Source organism: Astatotilapia calliptera, unplaced genomic scaffold (genome assembly GCF_900246225.1).
Source record: "Astatotilapia calliptera unplaced genomic scaffold, fAstCal1.2 U_scaffold_1, whole genome shotgun sequence".
In the NCBI taxonomy this organism is placed as follows: domain Eukaryota; kingdom Metazoa; phylum Chordata; class Actinopteri; order Cichliformes; family Cichlidae; genus Astatotilapia; species Astatotilapia calliptera.
Window position 1 is genome coordinate 1305270 of NW_020535618.1, and position 27780 is coordinate 1333049.

General features: G+C 41.3%; 1 protein-coding gene across 1 annotated transcript; it reads left to right on the forward strand.

Moving 5' to 3' along the window:
- rnf150b (ring finger protein 150b) lies at positions 1-26061 on the forward strand. Its single transcript, XM_026160322.1, has 6 exons — positions 1-959; positions 18093-18343; positions 18640-18794; positions 20914-21010; positions 23010-23265; positions 24203-26061. The coding sequence occupies exons 1-6, from the start codon at positions 509-511 to the stop codon at positions 24319-24321; spliced, it is 1329 nt and encodes a 442-aa protein (XP_026016107.1). The 5' UTR covers positions 1-508; the 3' UTR covers positions 24322-26061.
- Positions 26062-27780: the final 1719 nt, after the last annotated feature.

Genomic DNA, 27780 nt, shown 5'->3' on the forward strand with positions numbered 1-27780 from the left:
CAGAGTAATAACCGGAACTAACAGTCCACATTTCCGTAACTTTACCAGTGGACCGTGGCCCAGTCAAAACAATGCAGCCGCGCTGGCCTGCTGCTGCACTTAGCTTTAAATCTCCAACAACTTATTAACGTGTGCGCGCACTCAGCCAACCGCCTGGTGCTTCACTTCGGTGGGCTCACGTCGCGTCACTCCTGTGGTGATTTCTCCTTTCAGTTGTGTGCATTTAGGAGTTTTTTTCGTGGGTGTTTCTCATCGAGTTAACGGTGGAGGCTGGAAATGGAGACTGCTAACAGGCGTCTGCTGCTAGGTAGCCCGAGAGTAGTGGAGGGGAGCGGCTAAAAACAGCCTTTTTTTCTTTGGTGTGAACAAAGGGGAGTATAAGCGAGTTAAACACGCTCCTGGTGGTTTTGCCTTGTAGCATGGTGGAGTAGGAGGCTCCAGTGTTGAAGCTACCGGGCTCCTCCGACCTACCGACACACAGCTCGCTCTCACCCCGGGGAGGCTCGTCATGGCCCCGGGCTCGCTGGTGGCGGCCTGCCGCAGCCTGGCCCTCTCTACGTGGCTGCTCTCCTTCTGCTTCGTCCACCTGCTGTGCCTGGACTTCACCGTGGCCGAGCGGGAGGAGTGGTACACCGCCTTCGTCAACATCACCTACGTGGACCCGGCCACCTCGGAGCTGCGCACCGAGAAGACGGAGTGCGGGCGATATGGCGAACACTCTCCGAAGCGGGACGCCAAGGGGGTGTTGGTCCTGCCCGCAGCACCGCTCGACCGCCAGGCCTGCGACCCCAACACCCGCTTCGCGGTGCCCGCTCAGGCCGGGGCCTGGGTGGCGCTCATAGCCCGGGGCAACTGCACCTACAAGGACAAGATCCGCCACGCTGCAGCCCACAACGCCTCTGCGGTGGTCATCTTTAATGTGGGCTCCACCAACACGAACGACACCATCACCATGCCAGGTAGATGATGCTCTGCTTTATTCACCCAAATAAATGCGCATTTAACTCGATTTCCTCCCTCTGTGAAGGAGGCTTTGCTTAGCTTTTCTAAGTTGGGTAGTTTGCTGCTGGGGTGAGCTATGGGGATTAAAGGTGACGTGTTCAGTGTTTCTCTTAATTTCTTAATAAAAATGTCATGGAAAGAGTCCAACTCACGAGGTCTTTCTGTTATACGGGATGTGTTGCATCTTTCAGAGTCATTTAGTTTTATGTCAAGTCCAAGGACGAGTGCACTCACACTGGGGACTGCTTTACTATGGACACTGAGAAATAGTTGAGTGGAAAATGTAGATGTGTGTACAGGTTAAGTTTGTGTCAAGTATAAATGTAGAACATAGCCACACTCAGGGGCGGAGCGGGGGGGGGTGGCTTACGGGGCTTAAGCCCGGGTTGTTTTGTCAGAAGCCCGGGGTATTTTGGAGTGTAATTTTTTCATAGTTAGATGCCTGGCTGACAACTGTATAAAACAAAAAGTACACACAATATTCGAAGCACATAGTGCACACTGTGGGAATTTACGACTGTGCGTGAATCCCCCCCTGATATTGGTATGATCCAAGCTCAGGCACTAAGCGACTGAGCGAGGGGGCGGGGGGAGCTGCTGCCTGTGAGTGCGCTGTTGAAGAAACGGAGCCAGCCATACTAAGGAGAGCTTAAGTTTGAGCAGGTACCAAAGCAAATCATTCGTACCGTACAAATAATGTAAATATGACGGTGCATCACGAAAGATTGATATGAAACTGATCACTTGACCAATATTATTTTACTTGCTCTTCAAGTGAATCAACAAATGGCGAAATGAAAAGCCGAACAAATGCTATTTTTTAGAGAGTCTTATCTTACGTGTGTTTATTTCATATTTTCAGTTCTTACCCTCCCCGACTAATTCGGTTTCAGTTATGTATTGAAATATAAGAATGGACATTAGAGGGTTCTTTCAAAGAAAAAACTCAGGTAAATGTTATTTTATATATTATGCTTTGTATGTTGTTCAGTATATTTCTATGCAAAACAAGAGGGATTTCAGTACACAGCAGGATATTCACATTTGTAACCAGATATTTACATACACTTTAGGGAGAAAACATAAAACATTTTTACTGTACAACATCAATTTAGAGTAAATTTTTGTTTTAGATAAATATTGAAATATATTTTGAATTAGTTAAATTTCAGAATAAAGAGAGACAGAGCTGTCTATTTTTTATCACTTTCATTAAATTTAGGAGTACATGTACACTAAGTTTATTGTTAATTAATAAGAAAACTCCAGACGATTCCATTCTGAGCTGAAGAAGCTTCTGATTGGTTAGTAGAGTCCATGTGAGTAAATTGGTGGCACAGCTGTGGATGCATATAAGGCAAAACACAGAGCCTGTTTCTTTGACATGGGAAAATCAAGAGATGTCAACCAAAACACCAGGAAAAGAATCGTGGAGCTCCATAAGTGTGGCTCAGTTTGAATACAATTTGGTGCCATTTGCAATTAAAAAACACAGACAGTTTCTCTCTTTACTCTTAAAGTTAACAAATGTGTTTTTTATATTTATCAATCTAAAAAAATAAACATTTAGTCGGATTTGATGTTACAATTAAAAAAGTGTTTGTGTTTTGATCTGAAGAGTACATAAATATCTGGTTTCAACTGTATATTTGATGATTGTCAGCACAAAGAGGGAGAGAGAGGAACAGAGAGGGAGAGAGGAGAATAAGGACAGAACAGAGATGAACAAGAGCAGGTGAGACACACATGTTAGTCAAATGGTTGTTTACCAGAAGTATCACCATATCATAGGTCCTCATGTATCTCGTACCTAGTGTTTCTTTTTAGGTTTGCTATTTTTCAAATTCTATATTTATTAAGTTCTGCAGGCTTGTTTGCACAACAAGGCTAAATAATTATATAAACTTTTCTCAATCTAAATATTGTACTTTGGTAGAATTAAATAAATAAGTGTAGTGCAGGTCTATGATGATTTTTAGTGCTACTATCATCTAGTTCTGATTGTGGTTATGTCTTGGTTAAGTCCTCAGTAATCCTGCTTTTGAACTGTTGTAGTCCTGTTTTAATTCTGGATCAGTTCTGGGTCTGGTTGAATTGGGGTTTAGTCCCTGTGTCTTGATACAGCCCCGACTTCGTTCTGACTTGCTGCTCAATTAAAAAACTAGTTTAAGGTGTCCTGCATGTGTGATATATATATTTCCCTATATGAAGTCATTCTTTTTTGAACAAAACTCAAAACAGAGCCAATTAATCTTTCAGTCATTTCTAACCCCCCCCCCCCCCCTCTACACCCCCCCCCCCCCCCCCTCAAAAAAAAAAAAAAAATCCCACATGCATACTACCCTTTAGGGCTAAGCCCCGGGTGTTTCAAATGTCTGGCTCCTCCTCTGGCCACACTGACACCACCCATTGGTTTGACTCATTTTTATATGTTGTTGTTACGACCCGGCTCAAAAGCCACAACATAACAAAGGAGACGAATACCAGCGTGTAGGTGAAAAGAAGTTTTATCTTAAAATGGCATAGCAGGTTGGCTCAAATGGCTGGGGCCACCAAGGCAAAGACTAGTGCACTCCCCGAAAGCTTGCCTCAGGTATGCTTTTATCCACACCTGAGTAGCACCAGCTGAAAACACTGAGACGATTAGAAGCTGCAGAGGGACGTAACAGTTGTGGTTGGTGTTTTGGTCTCACCTGTTGGGGCAAGAAATTGCCCCATTTAGATTAGAGTAGGGATGGCCAACTCCAGGCCTCAAGGGCTGGTGTCCTGCATATTTAAGATATCAGTTCATTACCAGAACTTCAAGACATGTTGAGGAGGTAATTTAGCCATTTAAATCAGCTGTGTTGGATCAAGGACACATCTAAAACCTGCAGGACACCAGCTCTTGAGGCCTGGAGTTGGCCATCCCTGGATTATAGGGTGAAGTGAATGGCTAGAACACTTAACAAGTTAAGTCTGAAGTAAACACACTCATGAAATCTCACGGTTGCACCCACCAAACCACCCGTCCGTCCATTTCCTGCTGCTTTTCTAGGCAGTGGCAGCCTGAGTAGAGGAGCCCTTCCTCTCCTTGTCCACCTTCTCTGGCTTTCTCAGGCCAGTTGAGAGACATAATCTCTCTGTCATGTCAGGACATGACATGAGCCTACCCAGGGCCTCCTCTTGTGAGGGCATACCGAAAACACCTCACCCAGGAGGCATCTTAATCAAATGGCTGAACCACCTCAGCTGGCTCCTTTTATTGTGGAGGGATAGCCGACCCTGAAGCAGGAAACTTGTCAATTCACCCATAAAAGCTGTTCTTAAAAAGAAAGTACTCTCTCAGTCTCTTGAATACTTCGAGTCATGCTATCGTTTCCTTGTGACAAGGAATAGCATAGACTCTGAGTTTCTCAGACTCACTGAGGTCTTCACATCTGAACAAGGTCCAGCATCTTCAGGGCGGTGGAGTTGGCGAATTGCACAGTCTGATCAGCGTACTGGCAGGAAGCACAGGCGCTAAATGATTATCGGCGTTTGACCTTTCAAAATAGTCCCGCAAGGATTTTTTGGGTCGTAAATTGGAAAAAAATAATAAAAATTAGAAAATTTTGCATTTCCTGCGAAAATGCTGTGTGGATGCCTTAACGCTGAAGATGTCTGCTGAAAAAAGCTGAAAAAGTTGAAAAAAAAAAAATGTTGCCCTGAGCAGGATTTGAACCTGGCCCTTCAGGTCTCAAGGCGGCTATTCATCTCACTGCACCAAACTCTTTCTCACACAGAAGAGGTGGAGAGACTGACAATTGTGCTGAAATGAGCAGAAGCGGCTGAGTATTGTGCTGATAAGAGGTGAAAAGGCTGAAAACTTTGCAGAAAAGAGGTGAATCAGCAGAATTTCTGCTCAAAAGAGTTCAATTAGCAGAATTTCTGCTCAAAAGAGTTCAATTAGCAGAATTTCTGCTCAAAAGAGTTCAATTAGCAGAATTTCTGCTCAAAAGAGTTCAATTAGCAGAATTTCTGCTGAAAAGAGGTTTTTGCTGAAAACAGCTGAAAAAGCTAGTATTTGTGCTGAAAAGTGGTGAAAAAACTTAAAATTCTAATGAAAAGGGGTGAAAAAGCTAAAATTTGTGTTGAAAAGAGTTTAACTGTTAACTGAAAGAAATGTTGCCATAAGCGGGATTTGAACCCTCCCAGTCTGAGAACAGATGCTCAACTCACTGAGCTAAAACACAGGTCAACCCGGCAAGGAAAATCAGTGAGGCCACGGATGAAATGGCAGAAATGGGCAAAAAATATTGCAAATAAAATTCAATATCTCAAAAAGTATAGAAGTTATGAGCACCAAAAGTCATAGCACACATTAGCAGAAAGAGCAGAATTTTTTTTTAAAGTTTGAATGGCGAAAATCGGATGAAAACTGTGGGAGTAGTTGAGTGCCAAAAAGTGTACGGAAGCAACTAGTAAATAGTGGAATAAAGAATAAAGAGAAACAGGAACTCAATAGTGTGCCTATTCAGGCATCCACACAATAAATAAAAAAATACACACGATGTAAACCAAAGTATGGGACCTTTCCTCTTAATATTTGAGTTCAGTCTTATTGCCACAGACGTATGAAATCAGGCACCTGGCCATGCAGTCTGCTTTACAGAGTGGCTCTTTTTAAAGACCTCGCTGAATTATGAGCGTGGAGCTGTAATCTGAGTCCACCGCTGCAAGAAGTCTGCTCAGTAAAAGTTTGAGTTGGCTACACGGGTAACAACTCCCCAGTTCAGGACAGAGTGTACAGTTATTTGAGTTCATTTATATTCATGGTTGTGACTCTATATGTTTATATTGTATGTCTATGAATATTAACATTTTCCTCATGAACTGATGCGGGCGGGCATGCATTTGAATATCTAAAAAGTGAGTTGCACAGCAGATTCAGGCAGGAAATCCAAGATTTTCTAGCAGAAAAGTTTTGGAGTTTGGAACAAGGATGCAGGTTTGTTATAAAGAAGTCCATCATGTCTAAAAACATTAGTGGATTTGTAGATGACCTGTATGCAGAAGGATCATTAATGTTGCAGTCATCTTTGTCTCCAGGTCTTTGATGCTCAGATTTGTACCATAAACACACCAGGATACATCTGCCTTTCATCTCCTTTGACATATGAGGTGCTTATTCTGTTAGTTCTGTACAGACTCTGCCCCCTCATGTCTTTATATTTTGCTAGAAAAATGGGAAATACCTGCCTTACATACTGTATTTCCATGTATTGAAATACAGTATGTAACAGGTGGTACAAATTAAGTGAAACTGAAAGTCAGTTTTTGATATGACCTTAATTCGTCAACACAACCTGAACTTTCTTGTAATTACTTTAAGTAGTCTTCAGGAAAGGTTCTCCAGGCTTCATGTTTTGGGTCCTTTTAGTTTTGTTCTTTATCGCGATGATCCAAACGACAATGCTGAGGTCTGGGCTCTGGGACCAGTCCATGACCAATAGTTTTCAACTATGTGTGTGCATTTTTTTCCTTCCTATCTATGTATGCTTTTACTGTATTGGCTGTTTGTTAGGTAAAACTGGCATGCTGAAAAATAAAGCTGTCATCAATCAAACGCTTTCCTGGCCGTACTGCATGGTGGGTTATAATTTGACAGTACTTCTCTGTGCTCATAATTCCATCAGCTTTGAGAAGATGCCCAACACCACTGGTTGAAATGCAGCGCCAAACTGTGGCAAAGCCTCCAACCTGAGATCAACTGAAGGGTTAGATGTATCTCGCAGATCCGGAGTCGGGTTTTTGCTGCTTATTTCTGTTCTGTTTTGAAGCCGGCTACTTCATCTTTTGTCCGCCACTTGTATCGTTTCCAAAGCATCTGTAAGGACTGAGAGATGCTGATTTTTCAGCTAATAACTCTTTAGGAATCACTTTGTTGGTGCAAAAATATTTAACGTCTGTCAGACTGTATTTTTCAAACTAAAGAATTGGGAACAAATTATGTACTTGTGCAACAGGCTGCTAGTAACAAAGTGCATAAATACAGAATTTAAAATATTTGATAACTTGTGTTATTTATTGACACAACATTGGTCCTGTGAGTTAGGTGGGTTTTTCATGCTTAAATGATTCATAGGTCAGTGTTAACAAACAACAAAACATTCATGTGAAACTGGTCTGTTGCAAGGACTGATCTGAAAATAGGTGGAAAGGCAGCCAAAGTCATAAGAAAAATGTTGAAAGACCTTCAGAGAGCCTGCAGAGCTGTTGCTCAAGACCAGTGTAAACAAATTAAAGGGAAATCTGACTCAAAATGTAAAGAAATGAGGGCAGGACTTGTGCACAGTGCTGTATGTGTGGCACAGTGGTACTTACAGGCATAGTCGCTTATCGAACAGACCATTTTGAGTCCGAAGATCCCCTCTGTGTAGTAACGATCACAAATGCAGACTCGTTACAGGTTGAATGGGCTCAACCACCAAGGGCTCTTTCTGTGAAGCTGTATTTTGTAAAGTTTTATCAAGTCTTTTGTTTGAGATTTAAGTTTTCAGGATTTAGCTCATAGAAAAAAAGAATATTTTGGAGACTTAACAAGAAAGTAGTAATTTTTTGACCTTTTATTTGCATCCACTGGATTGGAAGAGATAGAAATCAGAGATATTCTCAGAGTTGCTGACTGAAGGTCTGTGATGCTTCTTTATCAGTTTATTTCCATTTGTTAAACGATGCTGTCAGTGGCCGTCATCCACACAGTGCCTCTCTGACAGAAACAGTCGTGTGGATCAGGGATTCCCAGCCCCGCTGCATCTACAGTGACTGATTATGGAAAACAGGCTCCTGTCATTCGATTATGTCCAGAGAAACTCCATGTGACGTTTGATGTTGGTCACGACTTAGCGCTGAGTTACATAACAGGGCTGACTGCTCTGTAGCACCGTAAGTGGTCTTCTTTTGAGTCACTCTGCTGCTGAGTGAAGTAACAGCTGTTTCTCTGACAGCTGGAAACTCCTTCAGGGATCCCTGGCAGGCCTACACACCCACATTTAGATGCCATGAATTCAGGAAGGGGAAAAAAGCCCTGAGTGGTTGGTTTGCTTTAAACAGTTCACGTTTTTCTGTGTCCAGGTTATTTTCTGCAAATCAGTCTTTGCACAGTCGAGTGCCCGTTAAATAAATTTTCCAGAAGTTCAACAGCTGGCCGGTCATCCACAAGTTCAGCGACGCTGTGTTGTTTGGACATGTAATCATTTGGCTTCTTATTAAGAGCTGACTCATGTACTTGGTGAGGGCCATCACATAGCTTTTTCTTTAGTTTTTGCCAGAAAGTCAGATTCAGTTAGAGCAGGGGTCAGCAACCGTTAACACCCAAAGAGCCATTTGGACCCGGTTTCCACGCAAACGAAAACACTGGGAGCCGCAAATACTTTTTGACGTCTAAAATGCAGATATCACTGTATATATTGTTTTTTACTTTTATGCTTTGTGTGAACAACTAAGGTGTGTTGCTTATGAAATCCACGAAGTGCTACAGAGAAAATTACATTTTATTTATGTAATGAACACATTTTGAACTCTTAAAGAAATATAACAAAAGGAAAGACACTCAGCTGAACTACAGTGATCATTATTAAAAATAAATTATTGTTTTTTTTTATATTTCAATATCACAATAATCTTCCAACAAGTTTAAAAAGAACTAACATAAATAAAATACACTTCAGCTAAATACGTCTAATTTATTTCCCCAATCCACGCGGAGCCGCACTATACGGACTAAAGAGCCGCAGGTTGCCGACTCCTGAGTTAGAGCACTGCTGCTGAGACTTCACCGGGTGCCGGTTTATCTCGCAGGCTGAGCAGGCGACCATGTGCCACAAAGGCTAAATGCAGCAGCCTGGGTTTGACTCTGACTTGAGGCCCTGCTTGGTTTCCTCCACTCGTTCTCTCCTCCTGCTCTCCTGCCTCTTCACCACATTATATAACAACACAGTAACATTTTTGACTGGAAACTGACTTCACTGATCAGCAGAAAAGCTGCAGATTAAATACTCGCAGTAGGTGAGGATGAATCACGATTAATCTGCTGATTAGGTTTATCATGAATCATCTGCAGAAGGCAGGCAACTGTGCAAAATGTTTTTGTTTAGAGTGTGGTCTTGAACCTTTGTTCCTTTATCAAACAGTCGGTCCTAAACCAAAAGATGCTGTTTACTGTCCAGTCAGCTGCGACCAACAATTATTTGCAGGGTTTTTGCTGCACAATAAAGAAAAATTAACTTTCTCCAAAGGAAAATCATGAGAATTGCAGTTGAACTGATTTCAACTAAACTTTTCTGAGTGGCATTTCTTAATTGAGCAAAAAACTTTGGTTCTGTTTTGTGTGTTATTAAATGGATTTGAAACAAGCAGGAAAATTATTTGCTTGCTGTTAATAATTCCAGTGTAGTGCTGACATATTTTAACTGACTCCTGCACACTATTAGAGCAGCACGGCATCGACGTGCAGCCTGGACAGCACCAGCAGCTCTCTCTGCCTCTCCAGGCTTTTGCTGCTGTTTCAGGAAGTCTAGCAAACGCAAACAAGCCTCAAAAATGTGAAGTTGAAGGTATGCAAACACGGGCAGCCAATTAAAAATATGAGTGTAAATAAGCTGAAGAGGATCCTGTTCAGCATGCTGAAATGACAAACAGTGAAGTTAATGTTAGAAACATGAGTCCTGAGGCTCTGCAGAGAGGTAATGCAAACATTAGTAAAGTGAAGCAGCGGTCCGAAGACAAGTTTACCTGACTGGCTCATGATGTGTGGATGGCTCTGACTTACAGTGGTCAAGTTTGTTTATAAGCACATTTAAAAATAACAAGTGTTAACCAAATAAGAGTAGCACAATAGGAGCCATAAAGAAGCATAATACAGAAAACGGACTGATCAGGCCACAGACGGGTTTTGGTGAAGTTGTAAATTGAAGGGCCAGACTGTAAAGGCTGTAATCTGAGTACAACCAGAAGCATCTGGTCAGCTGACCTCAGTGATCTTTTAGAAGATCAGAAAGGTAACAAGGTGCAAACACAATTTAATGACTTAAAAACAAAGTCTTCAGATCGTTTCTAAAATGTATCGGGAGCCAGTGTTAAGAAGCCAAAACGGGACGTGTGGTCTGATTTGCGGGCGCCTGTCAGGCGTCGAGCCAGCGCATTTCGAATAAAACGGCTGTCGATGAGAAATGAGTGTGCTGATTTGTAAAATACTCAGTAATGAGGTGCTGATGTGACAGAGACAAGAGAAAAAGGGAAGAATTTGCTCCAGTTTTGAAATGTGATTTTGAAACTCTGCGGTAAATGTTTTAATTTTTAAATAGTTCAACCAGCAGGACGGATGGCTTCATGCCTCTGTCCAGAAGTGTGCACAGTGATCACGTAACAGGTCCTCTCCTACATTTTGCCCAAAGCCGAGCTCACATTTGTCCTTTTCCAGGCAACTTTTTTTAAAGGCATGTTTATTACTGAGCCTGCAGTCATAATACTCCTCAGTACAAACACTTTGTTTTTGGTGATTCGATTAATTCGTCCTGGATGTGGTTGCTTGTAGCCATTCTTGGCTTCTCAGCACAGCCAACCAGTGACAACAAAACTTCCTATCTGTACATCACCCATTACTATAACCTGTGAACTGTGTCATGAGCCACTGTGTCCCTGCCATTCTGTTTCTCGCCTAAATAATGAAGTTCCACATGAGGAAATCCCAGTCACAAGGCCTTAATGTTTTCTCCTGTTTTCTATCTCTTCTTTTCTGTCACACCACAACCGGCAGCCGACCTCTTTACAATTTAATGTATTTAGAAATTAAATTGAATTGATTGACGTGGACAAAATAACATTAGTTTAACTTTTTATCTCTTGAAAGCCTACGAGAACCCTGCTGAGAGGTTTCTGTCACATTTCTGACCTGCTTATAGAAGAAAATGAGGTGTGGGTGGTCTTTGTCTGCGCAGCCACCCTTGGAAAAACCCAGAAACTATTCCAGTAGTCATGATTGGATGGATGGATACTTTATTGGTCCCATAAGGCAAATTGTTGTTGCAGCAGCATGATAAAGAGTAAAAATAACACAGCCTGCAATAAACAACAATTATTTGTTGTTTATTGCAGGCTGTGTTATTTTTACTCTTTATCGCAGTTGAAATAAAAGTGACTCTGGCACTCTGGAAAACTGAGACTTTATTTAGCTTTTTGGTCAGTTTATGGCAAAATAAGTTGATGTGGCAGGAAAGTGATGCCAAAACATCCACATGCAGGATTTCTGGTTGTAGAGGGGCTTTAAAAATCTCTGATATCGATGGAAATCAGTACTGTCAGAGTGAAAATGAAGTTGGTGAATTCCTCGGTTGGTCAGGAATTCACTCTGCTAATCCACCTGGAAAAAAGGTCTATGTGGAATCAGCTGCTTTATCGTCCCGTTTATCCGGCAGATTAGTTGGGAGCTGCTGATGACTGCGAGCTGAATCGGTCTCGCTGCGTTCTAAAGTTAGAAAAATGACATAACACCTGAAATACAGAAACATTTGCAGAGGAGCTCAAAGCCTTCACAGATCTGAAGCTTGTCTGCTATTGGACAATTGGACATCTCTGCTATTGTAGAGATTTACTTGAGTTTTTAAAACAAAAGAAACCTTACTAAAGAGACTGACCAAATTGCAGTTATTTATCATGTAGTTTGTAGGTTTAACTGGAAAATAAAAATCTCATCATAACATAACGATCCCAGGGGATTATTTTTAGGGCAAGACTAATCAATTTTTGTGTTCGTGTGTTAGTTGGGGTCATGTGAGTTCAGTGCAGGCCTCAGGGGACTTTTTCCTAAACTGTGGTCAGCTAGACTGTGCTTACTGAGCAAATATACTGATCTTTGTGTAAACATTAAAGTTCAGCCTCAGCTTCCTTAAGATTATAATCTGAAGTATCTGCCATCTGTGTTTATCCAGGTCAAAGCCGATGGACATTGGGCTTTCGCGTTGGAAGATTCCACATTAACGTAAACTGTTTCTCCATTATTTAGTCTATAATAAAAACCCTAAAACCTTCAAGTTACACAATAAAATAAACAAAAATTAAATTGATCAGATATTCCTGTTTTAATGAACCAGCAGGCAAAATGCTTGAAATGCATTTATGAAATGGCAGCAGTCTGAAGTAATTGATTCCTTTCATCTGTAGTAATTATGCTGCTACTTTAGTTTTTAACATCCTTTTTTTTTTTTTAGCAATGTATCAACAGATCAGAACACATGTGTATGCTACCATTGTATATAGTGTATTATCTTACTTTTTTTCATTGATTGTACTTATTTGTATTTTTGTATTTCCTTCTGATATCTGTACCTGAGCTGAGGTGACACAAAAATTTCCCTGTTGTGGGATCAATAAAGTCTTATCTTAACAATCAATTCTTGTAATATCTCCAACAACACTGTCTGCAGCATTAGCTCCAACCCATGACAGTTTTTACATACTGAAAATGAATTTTAAAGCAGAAATATAAATTTGTGTTCATCCCTCCATCAGACCTGTTACTGCTGATTTTTCAGTCCCGTTGTGTAATTTGGCTTCTTGAGAGCCACTTTTTCACTGACAGCAGCTGGATCAGCTCAAGGGTCTGATCTTTGTTGGATTCCTCCCCCCATGACTTTCAGGTGCCCCTCTCCCCATATCTGATATGAGGACTGCCCATAAAATTTGTAAAGAACTTCAGAAAGTCTGGAAAACTAATCCTCAACCTCACTTTAAACAATCTGGCTTCTTGGAAGCAAAATATAAAGAAATAATCTGCAGCTAAGTGATTTTGCACAATATTGTCAAAGCACACCAACTATTGTCTTGAGTGGATAATCTTGGCTAATTTATTGAAATTCTGGGGCAGATCTGGTCTTTTTCTTCACTGTTTTCACATTTCTTTGTTGCATCAATCATCACTAGATTCTTGTAGCACGGGTTGCTATCTGTTTGTGATGTGCAAATTTTAATGCAAACTCATACTGGAGTTGCTGATGTGATTTGTGTTGCAAAAGTCAAACAAGCTTTTAGCAGTCAGTACGTCCTGTAATGGCACAGAGCAAAAATGTTCAAGTAAACATGTTTTGTTCTCTACAATAAGAACAGATTGGTCTCTGCACATTAGGAGTTCTGAGGTTCGAGATTCAAATATAAATATATCTGTATAAACCAGCCTTATGTTTCTGATGGTTTTGATCTGTGTGTAAATGAAACGTGTGGACTAAGCCTTGAGGAACTCCTTAAGCGAACTAAAATAGAAAAGAATTTACCTTTATGATGGCCACACAGGAATAACTTGCATATCCATTTGCATGCTCAGGATGGTTTGTTTCCATTATTTTTGAATAAAGTTACTGTACAAACTCTGACACCAGCCTTTGCTCCCGGTTTCTCCTGCAGTTAATCCCCAGCTTGTTGTGAAACGTTTGCCTAAATGTGCCAATGTCTGGCCATAAACTTGTAGCGAGACATTCTTGTACCACCTGTGAAAGAGTTTTTCCTTTGAGTGCATTTTTGTAGTTAAACACTTCAACGTTGCAGATCAACTTGTTTTTACTTGTCGAATCTTTATTGTTAAATGGAACTTTTTCTTCAAAGCTGCAGATAAGTCTTAGTCTGGTAACAAACCTTCCTCTGGGATATTTTTCTGTGCGTTCAGGGTGACACGAGGGTGCGTTTGCACTGAGTCAGGTCTCAGTCACAAGGATGGCCTCAACTCTAAATCAAAACAGCCAAAATGACAGGCAAACAAATTAAATTTTCTCCTCAGTTGTGCAGAACTGAACTTGCTGTATTCATGAGTCTTTGTGCATTTGTGTATTTTCAGCTTCAGAATAAGCAGCTGTTGAAGCTTGGTGTTGTGGTTTGGCTCGGAGGTGCAGCTCACAATCCAGCGCCATGAGCATCCTTTAGCAACACACCGAATCGTTACCAGCTGCACACCCTGATCTGACCTCAGAGCTCAAAAATGTTGCTTTTTTTTCCCCCCCAAGTCTCCTCCAAGCCCTTCCAGCCCATAAAAGTGTCCTAGATCAACACTTCAGGTTGTAGGTTTAACAAAGTTGGACAGTTGTGCAGATCACTGGATATTTGTGATCCACTAACATTATAAAATGTTTTGGCCTGATGTTTGTTTCTGTTGTTTTGCCCTCTGTGTGGTCTGCCTTCTCGAGAAGTCAGCTTGGTAAATTGGAAATGGAAATTATGTAAAGAGGAGACGTGGTGCTCCAGTGAAGAAAATTAACAAAGAGTGCATGTGCACAATAGTTTCACAACATTTCAGCTTTGTGGTGGCAAGTATGCCTGCTGGGCGTGGAAGTAAAATGTCAGATATTTGTTTTCTTCCCATTCGTTAAGATGGAGGCTTCAAAAGATTGTTGGAAGCATTTCAAAGGAAGCTGCTAAGGGCATGACTTCTGGAAGAACTTTGGCGTGAACCAATGAAAGCTAGAGTCTGATTGGTTATCCTGCACCATACATTTAGATATTAACACCTTCTAATGTGAGTGGTAAATGGACAGATTTTTGTTTGTCTTCTTGAGCACTCAAATGCAGTTAACGCTTTCTAACATCCACACATGATGAACAGATCAGAGAGCAACTCAGGGCTTAGTGTCTTGAACAAAGTATGCAGTCAGGGATCAAACTGCCAACCTTCTGGTTAGAAGATGACCGTGCTCTATGTCCTGAGCTATAGCCATCCCATTCCTTTGCTTAATCAACCAAACCTTCCCTTTTCCTTTTAAAGAGGTTTTCCTACTGAAAAAGTCAGTTTAGTTCAGCTCAAGCCAACGAGAATCTTTGATCAACAAGTTTGATCTAGAACTACTTTTAGGAATAATGTTACTGCCTTCAAACCTCTGACAGGATCACTTATGGCTGTCTGCAGCTGCCTACACCCACAGATATCTCCACCACTGTCCTTTAATGAGATGGTGTTTTTGGTGAGAAACGCCCCACCTCCTGGGCTTAACTTCCTATCAACAACCCCGCGTGTCCAACCATTTCCACTTTTTATTTATTCATTTTAAAAAAAACATCTATTTCAAGAAAAGCTTCTGTAACCACACAGTTAAACAAATTATATTAAATGCACGATGATTAAGTTGATGAATAATCATGTAAAATAAATATTGATCAGATAAATCTGACTGTACTGTTTGATGTCAGTATCACAGTAATCTGGTCCTCTGGACACATGTGAGTGCACTGGAAACAGGAGCTTTCTAAACCTGCACCTTTCACAGAGCCTTACAGGGTCACAGAGGCCGGTGCGCTTCTGTTCTCTTTACCTTCACTCCCCTGGTCGTTGCTGATTGATGGCCTCCCAGAGCCCGTTACAAATGGAGCGCTCTTCATCTTAAAAAGGAGCGTGTCCCACCCATAGCTTCTGGGTTCTTATCAGGAATCATCTGTTTGTTGGGGCTCTCTCTCTGTACGGTCTTTACCCTGCAGTATAAACAGCCTCCAGATGACTGTTGTTATGAACTGGTGCTGGGGAAAAAAAAACATAACAGGCCCAGCCAGCTTTCCTACTTTTCACTGCATTTTATTGGGGACCAAGCACACTCCTGTTACTGTGAACGTTTCTGTCAAAGAAAGAAAGAAAACAAAATCTCTGATAAGAGAAACTGCCTGTGATTAAGAGGTTCCAGATCTGCTGTAGGATTATAGAAATCCTGCAATAATCCTATAGTAGTCGCAGAGTCACTTATATAATCTTGTGTTCATCCCAATGCTGAATATGCCGTGCATCACAGATCGTGTATTCGGAGTATTTTTAGAGAGGCAGTCCCTTGTGTGTGGGAGAGGAGCTGGTCTCCATAGTGATGGGGGGATTTGTTGAGCAGAAGCTGTTATTGGATCAATAAACAGGCTACTAGTGCGGGTGTGTTTGTGTCGAGTACAAACTCTGCGAGGTTACCTCCACAACAAGGAGGTCGAGTGAACAGTCAGTTTTCCGGACACTGAAAAGGTAAATAAATAAAAAGCGGATCAACATTTCCATGTCCATAAATGGTGTTAAATAAATATTAAAGTCTGGCTAAACTCATTGCATAACATGCAAGTAAGGTCATTTGAACACTGATAGTCGATTAGTTGATTGGAAGTTATTATTTCTGCACAGAAAAACTGAATGGTCTGCAGCTTAGCCTGAAATGTGTTGTAAATGACTGGAAAGAATAGATTTGAGTCTTAGATGCTGTTCTGGTAAAACGATTGCTTTTCAAGGACTTTTCTGACAAAAACTAAAGTTTTAGCTTTTAGCTCAGGTTTAGCTTTGACTGGAATTAAGAAACTTATTTTTAAGGACGCATAAAATCCAAACTTGAAATCAATGTGAGAAACACTAATGAGCTGAAGTCGGCACATCTGTTCATTATTTCAACGGCCCCCAACCTTTTTTGCACCACGGACCGGTTTATGTCTGACAATATTTTCACAGACCGGCTTTAAGGTGTCGTGAATAAATACAACAAAATAAAACTAGTACCAAAAAAAGACGTTTTATTCATAGCACACAGGAAAAGACCCAGGGAAACAGAGTTGAGGATAAAAATGATTTAATAACAACAAAAAAATAACACTAAAAGCCAAATTAAAAACCATAAATTCCACACCCCGGTACCGGCCCAGGGGTTGGGACCACTGCATTATTTAGTCTGTTCAACATTTAATGTCTATTAAATTAATTTAACAAGTTTTGTTCTGATTAGCTGCCCCTCATAAACTGAGAGTTTGAACAGCAGGTGGGCGGAGCTTCTATTTTTATAGCCATGTCATGCGAGGAGTAGGAAAAAAACTTTATCAAACTGAGCGTTTAGAGCAGTCTAAAGCTTTGTGCTGATAACTGAGCTCATTATTTGAGCTGGTACTTAGATTCCCAGTTTAAATGTTTGTTAGACCCTGAAAAGGAAACACTTAATTTTTTTTCCTCACAGTGAGTGGAAGTAAAGTTGGCCTGAAGCTAAGGACAACTCTTCCTTCCTTCATTTATACTAAGCACAGTTAAAACAAACGATAGTATGACATTGTCTGATGCATAAATAGGATAAAAACTAATTGGAGGAAGTGGCAACTGTGAGTAACAGATAAAGTAGGACTTGCTGGTCTCAGGTTTATCCTACAGCGAGCTGAAGGTTTAGGAGAAAATGGTCAAACCATGTTAGTGAGGAGGGAAACCCTTTTGGTTTGGGATGAGTTAGAAAGAAGTTTTAGAGCAAATGAAAAAGTGTAGCACATTTGTGTTAGGTTGTGCAACCCTGTTGGGACAAAGTTTCCAAACAATGTTTTATTTGTTTTTTGAGAAGAAAGCTTGGAGTTTGTGACTTTTATAAGACTTAAAAATGCACTTGTTCATAAGAAGGATCTGCATAAGAAGTTAGTGAGGGTGATCTCTGCCTTGGAAAAATCAAACATATATTCTAATGGTCATCAAAACCACGTCTTTATTTATTATATGTACTAAAATGTAGGGCAGGGCAATATGGCCAAAAATATTTCTCACTATATACATTTGAAAATTTGTGATAACGATATAACTGACGATATAATTGACACGAGACAAAATACTTTACAACTCCACAACTTTATTACTGCAAAAAAACCCTTCAATGTATTTTCACTTAAACAAGCAGCTGTTTTTTATGTGCATTAAAGCTATATAACATTTAACAGTGCAAATGCAAATTGTGTGTATCTGACGGACGAAAGCCAAACCAGTTCCACACCACTGAAGTTGCAGCATTTTTACAAACCAGTTCTGGTTCATCCGTTTCATTCAACAGTCCACTTTCGTCCTTCTCATTTTCCATTGCTGTCATACTTTTTCCGCCATGTGCGTATGAAAACAAAGGCACTGCGCATGTGTGTTTTACTCTATCGCGTTATTTCCTTTTATCGTTGCCTAACATTATACCAGCATTACCGTGAGCGGTATGATATGGCCCAGCTCTACTAAAGGGCGTTAAAGTTTCATTGCAGGTTCATCGACCCAAGGAGTAAAATTTAAATACTTGAATGCTTTTATATTTGTCACTGACTTAGTGCTTCTCACCTGTCCTCATCTTCAGGTGCGAGCGAGGTCGTCGCCATCATGATCCCGGAGCCAAAAGGCCGCGAGATCGTATCGCTGTTGGAACGAAATGTGATGGTCACCATGACAATCACCATCAGGACGAGGAGCCTGCAGAAGTACGTGAGCAGGACGTCGGTGGTGTTCGTATCGATCTTCTTCATTGTGCTGATGATCATCTCCATCGTCTGGCTCATCTTCTGCTACATCAAGAGGTTCAGATACACCAACGCGGGAGACCGGAACCAGGCGCGAACACGGGTCTGCGTCTCCTGCTGTTCTGCTTAGTTTATGGAGACAGAAGGAACAGCATCATATAACTAGAGCCTATGTTAATGAGGTGGTTCAGAAGAGGTTTATCTTTTACAGTATAAGAGTAAATACTTACATTTTTAGCACTTTGAAACTTTGAAAATGTATCGTCAGTAATGTAGTTCATCTCTGCTGAATAACGAGCCCATTATTGGAAAGTGTTCTGTTTTCAGCTTGTAAAACATGAATCACATTTTACAAGCTCGAAGTAAAGACTCACTGTGTCTCTCCAGCGGCGTCTTGGTGACGCAGCGAAGAAGGCCATCAGTAAGCTGCAGCTTCGCACCATCAGGAAGGGCGACCAGGAGACCGAGCCCGACTTTGACAACTGCGCCGTCTGCATCGAGGGCTATAAGGCCAACGACGTGGTCCGCATCCTGCCCTGCAGGTAACCACAGCCTCAGAAACACCTCACGCAAATGTGGAAGTAAGGACTGAAGGATGGGGATCGTATTATGTTTGAGGACTGAGTGCTGCGTTTGAATGAAGACCTTCAGGATAGTATCTTCTATACAGTGCCAATTATTCTTTTTTTCTTTTTGGTGGGGGCTCTTTAGCTAATTTAGTATTTTCATGGTGTTTTTGAGTCAGTTGGTGTTCGTGAGGCCACTGTAACCTGCAGGAGCTTAGCTGCCACAGAACAAACAGTCATCGAGACTGAAAAAGACCTCAGAGAGTCTCCTGACGTCTTCACGCTGTAGCTGTCGCAGGTTATGAGCTCAGTGTTAGTCTGTGCAGGGAAATGACTCAGAGCGGACACGACTGTTAGACAGGGATAGTGTGTTTGGGTTACTGAAAACAGCTGATTTTTAATGCTTTATTTGCTGGTGGGTTGCGCTGTCTATAAGAATATACCATGTTTTAACTAGCAGTGATGTGAATAATCTATATCAGTGAAATAATTACAAAGTAATTACTTAGTGCTTTGAAATAAATATAGTGCTGCAGGTGTCAGTGCTAGAAAGAGGAGGACAAAGATTAGAAGATGTTTAATAGTAATGGAAACTAAATAAGACAGCTGTGGTTTTAACTTCTTCTCACTTCAGTTGGGCTGTTTCTGCAACACATAGTGGGCTTGGACAGCAGCTGAAACAAGGCCTTTCTTCATGTTTACTGGTTTGTGCTGCTGCTGTCGACTACAGGAAAAACATGTTGGCTCCACCGCGGCTCACTGACTGTTTTTTCTGCTTGTGTGTCAGACTACACAGTCCCACCAGAAACTGTGACCGCATCAGTCTTTGTTGTGATATTAACCTTTTTTCTTGACAACAGCTGAGCCTGCGGGGGCTACACTTTAGCCCTTAAGCTGGTTAGCAACCAGCTGACAACCTACAGTGACAAGAGGAAAGAGGGATTTCTGGTGATATTCAGATGAATTCAGTTGCACCAAAACTCTGCTTTTGAATGCTTTAATCACAAGCAGGTTGCCACAGTCGTCTGTAGTGTCCTTGTCTACAAACACTCTGCATTTCACTATTTAAGCTGTAATGAAACTGGAAAAACTTGGACTTCAAGGTAAAAGTTGTGCCTTACTGTTAAAACCAACACTTTTAAAAGGGTCAGCTTTTACTTTGAAGGCCAATGGCATCTTATCCCTTTTTGTATTGCACTTCTGACTTTTTCACTATCACTCGATGAGTAGTTGCTGGATGTTTGCAGCCAAATCAGCAATCTGCAACAGTCGGCGACATGCACTGCTAAATGCATTTTACAGTCCTTGTACAAAGAAGAATACCTGTTTTATGTTATGAGGGTCACTAAACAGTCTGTTAACCTACAGTATCCTCATGTGATTGATTCTAATGTGAAAATACTTTAAAAATATAAATAAAATTAATTATTGCGGGTTCAGCCTCCTTTAGTTGCTTCACAAGTAAAGCTGTTGTGGACTCTGATGGAAACCCCGTCGGCTTTAACTTGACCATCAGGCTGTTGTCTGTGCTGAACCCTGGCATGTAGAATTTTATCTTTCTTTGTGAAAATGAGGGAAAACTGAGAGAAGAACGACAAGCATCCAAATATTTAAAGACAATGATGACCATCACTGGTAAACTGTCAAATACCAGCGAGAAAACGCCCCGTCGAGTGTTTGTTGTTCAGCCCTACCGAACTTGTTGAATGGAAGCCGTGATCGTTGCGGGCAGAGTCTACCTTTTTATTAAATTGTTGCCAGTCTTGTTTTTCTGTGATCACAAAACCACTTTGTGCCGATGGAAGCTGCTGAGTTGAGCTCAGGGCAGATTGTTTTCTTGTGATCAGAGGAAATGTATTTTTGGTTGTGACTACAATGACTATTTGTTTTGACCTCACAACACTCTGGCTGTGCGGCGCACTGTATGAGATTACCAACCAAGTTTCATAAAGCATGTTTGTGCAGATTCTTGTGTGCCGGCGCTAAGTGAAAGCGGGTGTGATGTTTGTCTTTCCTCACAGCATTTTTCTAATGTTTTCAGATCCACAGTAGAACGACTGATTTCACCATATTTTATTGTTTTTCTTCTTTGCAGACATTTGTTTCATAAGAGCTGCGTAGATCCGTGGCTGCTGGACCACCGCACATGTCCCATGTGCAAGATGAACATCCTGAAAGCTCTGGGCATCGCTGTGAGTGTGAAACTGGGTTTTATATTTCCTAGAGTGAGCACAGAGCAGGATATGCAGCCCTGAAAGGAAGTGATTTTATAGTTTAGGACTGTACAAGAACGTTATGACGTGTTTACGGCTGCTTAAATAACAGGTGATGATAATATCCTTCCTGGATCTTTTCATATATTTTCGCTGATCTATCATAGCAGCCCCAAGTCATGCATCCTCTGATCCGTAATGGTAGCTGAAGATAAGACACGGGTGTCAAACATTGGGCTCGGGGGGCAGAATGAAGGCCGCAGTCCTACCCACTTTTCAGAGTGTGAAAATTGCAAAGAAGGAAATGAACTTTTTAGTGAGTTTTGTCCTTAAGAAGGGATCACGTCCCAAAACTCCAAACTGTTCATTTAATCTAAGCCAGACGTCTGAATCATGCTCAGTTTTTACAGCTGTCTTACCGACAGAGACGTAACCCACTGTCTGTCTGCGCACACCAGAATGTGAGGTGTTTTCCATGAAAGTGTTCATCATCAGTTTTGGAAATGCACAATTCATTAAATGAATGTTTTCTGAGTCTGTTTAAACGTTCTCACTTCTAAAGAAAGACAGCGACTTGCAATTCTTTGAGACACTCGTCAGATAATATCCACTGTAGACCAGAAGTTGGGAAATTCCTCAAGCTGCAAGAAACCGTTGCAAAACAGAAAGTGTTCCTTTGTTCAAAAACTGAAGGGAGAAAACATACAATCCTGTATTCGATGACTGCGATTGAAATCATCCTTTACTAGCTTTACTAGAATTATTTCTTTTAAGGTTGTGTAAATGTTTTGAAGCTCTTCTCTGAACCGAGGGGTTTCTGCCATGTTTCAGGTCTGCTTAGAAACAAAATGACTAGGTTTGCATCAAGGGTTAGTGAGGGTGGTCTCTGCCTATGGAGCTACCCCTGGAGAAACCCAGAGCCTTTTCTAATGGTCATCAAACCATTAGACCACGTCTTTATTGAGATATTGTCAGTTGTCAAAAGTCGACTTTAAGGGTAAAAGCAAGGTCATCATCAAAGAGAGGAAAATACTTCATGCAAATGACAGGCTCTTTCTTTCTTCTCCTTCTTTAAAAAAAATACTGGAGTAGCTTTGAATGATTCACTCCAAATAATCCTCGTTTATCTTACACTGGGCTCTGGGCAGCTCCTCGGTCTCAAAGATCCACTTAGCTCAGCACCCTTCATGGACACGTCCCCGTCTCAGTTTTAATGACTGATTGCCGATTCCATTACCCAACCTGTTGATGCCGTTTATCATATTTCCCTTCAGACTGGTGTTTTTAACTATTATTTGTGTAGTGTTTTTTGTATTTTCTAACTATTATTGAGGCGTATTTCTCAAAATGAAGAAGCTTTAGTCCACCACCGCAACAACAGAAAAACACAGTAAAAGTACAAACGGACATCTCAACCAAAGGTCACCCCACTGACTTACATCTGCCAAGAAAATCACGTTAACTTGTATCAGTGGAGAGTGTTTGTCTGACAGTTTGTTGTTAAAAACACACCATGGCCCGATGTTGGACCGGCCATTAAAGCAACAAAAATGAGTAGAAGCCTAGTAGAAAATGTTAAATACTGACAGTTATGTAATTGGTACTGGAACTGTTTACTACATTAGACATCTGTTTTGTATTGCGTTTAACATTTAGGTTGAATTTGTTCAGTAAAAATTGCTTTGATCATTTTCCAGTAAAAAAGTATTTTTTCTGTTTGTAACAAAACTCAGTCATTCAGACTGTGACCCTCAGTGTTCAGAGCTAAAACGTTTTTAAGCTTAGAAGTACAGGTTAGCTTGTGTCTCAGAACTAAGGTGTGAAGTCTGACATAGGTCAAAGAAACTTTTAAAAATGGCTGTCACACATGTTGATTAGTTAGACCCTCACTGTATCGTAGGTAGAATGACACAATGTCAGTCGGCTCCTGCAGCTGGACAATCACACTGTGGTGTTCTTTCATGTCGCTCTGCTACAGCTGAACGCAGACTGTCTCGACGACCTGCCTCTGGACTACGACCTGGACCTGGGCCGTGTAAGTGGGGTGGGCGGCGTTGGGGTTCTGGCCCTAGAAGCTGTGGTGTCCGGGGCGTCCAGCGACGGCACGCTGAGCGAGGGCGGCTCCTCTGTGGTGCTGGACCCCGGCGTGCGGCGGGTCGGCCTCCCACAGGACTACCAGGACCCTGACACCCTGAGGGACAGCCCTGTGACCACCACCACGGACACCCACACAGGTGACTCTCACACTCCATCTGATAAGTGCTCGTACACTGACACCCAGTGGTGTCTGTGCTCCATAACTCGCTTCAGTCATGGCTACTGCAGTCACACTGACTATGTGATGCATCTTTACCCTGATCACATTAAACTTCCTCTTTATTTCATAATGAGGAAGTTTAAGTGACTGCAAAAGAGGAAGCAGAAATACAATTTTAGCTTAATTTTATTGAATGAAAGGGTCCCATACCAACCATGCTACAAACTATTATAGAAACATAAAGCTAATGTGACACTTTTGGCAGATGTTTGGGGATGTTTTCATTTCTCTGTAGAAAAACGTTCTCTTGTCTTGTCCTGGAAGTATTACTGCCATGTCTGTATCATGCTTTAATGTCATCCTTTCTAACATTCTTTCGACTGGTTCTTATATAGCACTATTCTGCTCTACTTGAGCACTCAAAGCAGTCTATACACAACATTCACCTACTCACACATACAGTTATGTAAGCAGTTTTTTCTACTTCTAAGTGCTTTCTAACATTCATACTCCAATGAACACATCAGAGGCAACTTGGTTTTCAGTGTCTTGCCCAAGGATACTTTAGCATCCAGACTGGAGCAGGGCTCAAACCACCAACCTGCCAATTAGATGACCTGCCTGAAGTCCTGAGCCACAGACATTAACACAGTCTTAATTCTAGGTTCTGTTTAGCAAAACCGAGATTAGATTGCTCTCAAATGTCTTTGCATTGTTATTGTAGACTAGAACAGCTGGCTTCACCTGGCCAAGTTTGAATTGAACTTATTTATCGTTATTATTGGAAGGAGTTTCACACAAGACTTTCAGACAACCGTGAAACTGAAAAGAGCGAACCCTCTCTGTAATCTGAATTAAAAACAAAAGTTACGTCTCCAGAAACTCATGAATAGCCCTCTTTTTCTCTCTTTCAGGTGAGCTTCAGCCAATGGCGAGCAGCGCCTCAGTGGCATCATTTGTCATCGCTGTGGAAACGGGTCTGTCAGACGAGGAAGTGTCCTTGGAGCAACCTCAGTTGGTGGACAAGTCCTGAGAGCAGCACAGCAGAACCTAACCAGAATCGGCCCAAACCAGGCTCTAATCAGGTTCAGATTAGATAAATAACAGACCTGACTGTTATATTTAAAAAAACAAAAACAAAATGATGAAAAAGAAAAAAATATCTGAACCAAACCTGACCGCATTCGACTGAGCAAAACCTGAGCTAGGCCTGGGATCTGGTTCTGGTTTTCTCTGGTTCCAAGTGGATGCTAAAACCCAGATCCAGCACCAGGGTTCTTCTTGGCTCTTCTACATGGATATGTGATACAAGATTTCGCCAAACCAACTTGTCTGGACCAGACGTATTGAAACTAAGTGGGTCTTTTCCAGTGTGTTCACCTCAGTCCTTTCCTTGGTTCTCGAGTTAACCAGGATTTTTCTCCAGTGCAACTCAGTCTACAGATGTCTTGGTTAAATCCAGTTCTGCCTCAGTCAGACTCGCATCTTGTTATCCTTACAAACCTTTCATTGACCCTGACAAGCTTCTGCAGTATAGATCGAGTCCTTCATTTCAAGACTTTTTTTTTGTCTCCTGACTTTGAGGACTTCCAAGAAGCAGTAGGCTGTATTTCTGTATGCAGTCCGTGAATATAGATTAAGCTTTTGTTCTGTAACTTTTCTCTGGATCTCCTGGAATATTCTCTTTTACCTGGTTTTCCCAAATAGGGAAGCACAACAGCAAAAACCAATCATGATGGACTGCTCGCTTCCTCTCCAGGTTCGCATTATTGGAAAACTCTGTTAAATAAGCTTATTTTAATTTGCCTGCCAAAAGGCCAGGCAGAGCCTGTTCCCTGATGTGTGTGTGAGTATCTGTGGTGGATGATTTACATTTTGCAAAGGTGGACATTTACTTTGAAAGGACACAAGCTACTCTGAGCAGTGGTTTTCTTTAGTCTGTAGTTTATGTAAAGAGGTAGCTTTGTCCTGAAATAATTACTACCACAGTTTGACTGCAGTTTGAACAGCAATTACACACAGTATTGTTTCCTTTTAATCCCCCCCCTCTTTTTCCCTGTCTGTGTTATTCTAGGCTTTGTTATCTTAACAATACTCTGACAGTATTTAGTTTGGTTGCTTTCTGTCCACAGTTGGGTTTCCAAACAGGGTTCCTATGTTTGTCTGCAAGAGCGATGACATTTAAACCACTTTTTCCCATTTTTTTTAAATTTGTTTGTAGATTACAGGGCTCCACAGAAAATTAGAGGATTGATATGGTCTGGCCTTTCTGTACAAGAAGTGCATATGGAGGCAATAAATCCTGCACCTTGGGTAATCGGGTCGATAGACATCCCGTCATAATGTATCAATCATCTTTCTAAATATTTAAAACGCTTCCAATGCTGAGCAGAAACATTTCTGTCGATCCTTTGTTGTGTTAACCCGAGATAACCGTTTGAACCATCTGCATGGCCTACACATGCAACTTTTATTCTCAGCAAAACAATCAATGTGTGCACATGTCAGCTCTGGTCTGTTCTGATAAAGTGGACAGAAAGAATGAAGAGGAGTCAGTTTAGTTCAGACTGTATTTTTGTCCACATGTCAAATTCCATTTTCTTGATACGAGTTATGCAGAAAATTGCAATAAATTAATTAAGAGGGATCCAGTCAGACCTTAGAAGCTGAAAACAATTTCAGAAAATGGGATGAAAATGTGACAGTTTTGAGATTTCTTCTTCAAACCCATAATCACAAAATAAAAGTGCAATAAAGATGGCTGTCGAGTCCATAGTCAGTGCCAGTTTTTTTCCACATACGCCATTTGGAAAATTTCTATCACCAAAGTGCACGAGAGGGAAGTTTAAAAACTCCAACGCTTGCAGTTGCTGTGCTATGTTACTTAAACATCAGATGTTCGAGTTGGGATCCAAGCTTAGAGTTGACCGCGCTGTAGTCGTCTGAATGACAGGCTTATTTTGTTCCCTAGCAAGGTAGAGTTATTTGGCCACAAACAGTGGATTTGCAATCTCCGACTTCCCTGAGGTGGTCTAACTGAGGTGTGAACTTGAGATTTTCAGCTTCAGGTGGAACACAGCACGGGGCCGGTCTGTTGTGGTTTGTGGCCTCTGACGAACTCGGATGTTGGAGATTCCTACGTTTTGTTGCAATTTTTGCACTGATCATTTGTGCAATTAATGTAGAACTGATTTTAATTAGGAACAAGATATCAAAGTCTGCCCACCCTTTAAGGTACACAGTGGAAACACTTCCCTTGTCCTTCTTCCGTCACCTTAACCTTAGCTAAGCAAACTCTCTGTGGCAGTCATACATCCAAATGCCACGTAGGAACCCTGTCTATAGCGTTGCCTTGTTTTGTTTGACTGTCCAGCCGTCTGTCCGTCTGCCTGACCACACGTGTCTGTTACCATGGCCTCATGCTGCCTTTTTTTTTTTTTTTTTTTTTTTAATGACACATTTACCTTTAACCCTGACAATCAAGGATTGGGTCCTTTACTTGCTAGTCAGGGATCCTCTCTCTGAACCTTAGGAAACCTAAGAAGCGCTTTCAAATCTGCAGTCAACACACCACACAGTAGAGGTTAGATGCTATTACTACTTCCACAGATCAAGAAATTATCACCACCTCCTGTGAATTAAAGTACCTGGGATAGAGAAATCCTTTTAGAGCTTTAGAGACAGATTTGTGGAAACGCGTTTCATCAGGATGTGTTCGTCAGCTCGAAGCCGAACATGTAAATAAGTATATAACACAAGTCCACTTTGCCACGTGGCATCACTGTCAGTTTGTCAAATTGGTACGCAGACTGTGTAGGGCTGCGGTCGCATTGTGGTGTCGGTGGCACCACAAGGTTCCCGAAAATGAGAAAGATGAAAGATTGTCGTCTATTTTGATACCAGAGGAGACATTTATTTTTGTAAAAAAGACTGATTTCCTTCCCACTCTCCCGAGTCTACCTGTTGCCTGGATGATTCTCAATGTGATTGAGCATTGACCGATTATTAATGATTATTTGTATAATTGTACATACACACAGTTTGCAAAGGACCTTGATGCTATGAGCCTAAACTGTTGTTATTATGCTTCTCTGTAAAAGGTTTTTGGGTTTTGTTTTTTTCTCCTCTTTGCTGTAACCTGATGAAAAATGAGAGAAATGAGACCAAAGGGCAGACTGGAAAACCAGCGCTATACTGGTCCACCAGGCAAACTGGATCTTATGAGAACTTCCAATGCTCAAATAAGAAGACATAATAAATATAAATGTTGTGCAATGAAAAAATAAAATATTCTCCTAACAAGGCTAAATTTAAGTGGTGTGTTTACTGTTTACTTGTACTTTAAAACTAATTAAAAGCAAATGTAATTTGGAGTTTTCTGATGAGCAGACTGATATTTGGACATTCAAGCTGGTACAAATTTGCAGCAATCAAAGACACAGTGGTTGTGTGTTGCGGTCTTCAGTCCTCCCAGTGGCTTCTTTTTCTCTCA

What these genes read in the sequence shown, in the direction of transcription:
- rnf150b (XM_026160322.1), top strand. Translation starts at nt 509, where the DNA reads ATGGCCCCGGGCTCGCTGGTGGCGGCCTGCCGCAGCCTGGCCCTCTCT. An exon ending in CGACACCATCACCATGCCAG is followed by an intron (nt 960 to 18,092) that starts GTAGATGATGCT and finishes CCTCATCTTCAG; the next exon opens with GTGCGAGCGAGGTCGTCGCC. An exon ending in CACCACGGACACCCACACAG is followed by an intron (nt 23,266 to 24,202) that starts GTGACTCTCACA and finishes TCTCTCTTTCAG; the next exon opens with GTGAGCTTCAGCCAATGGCG.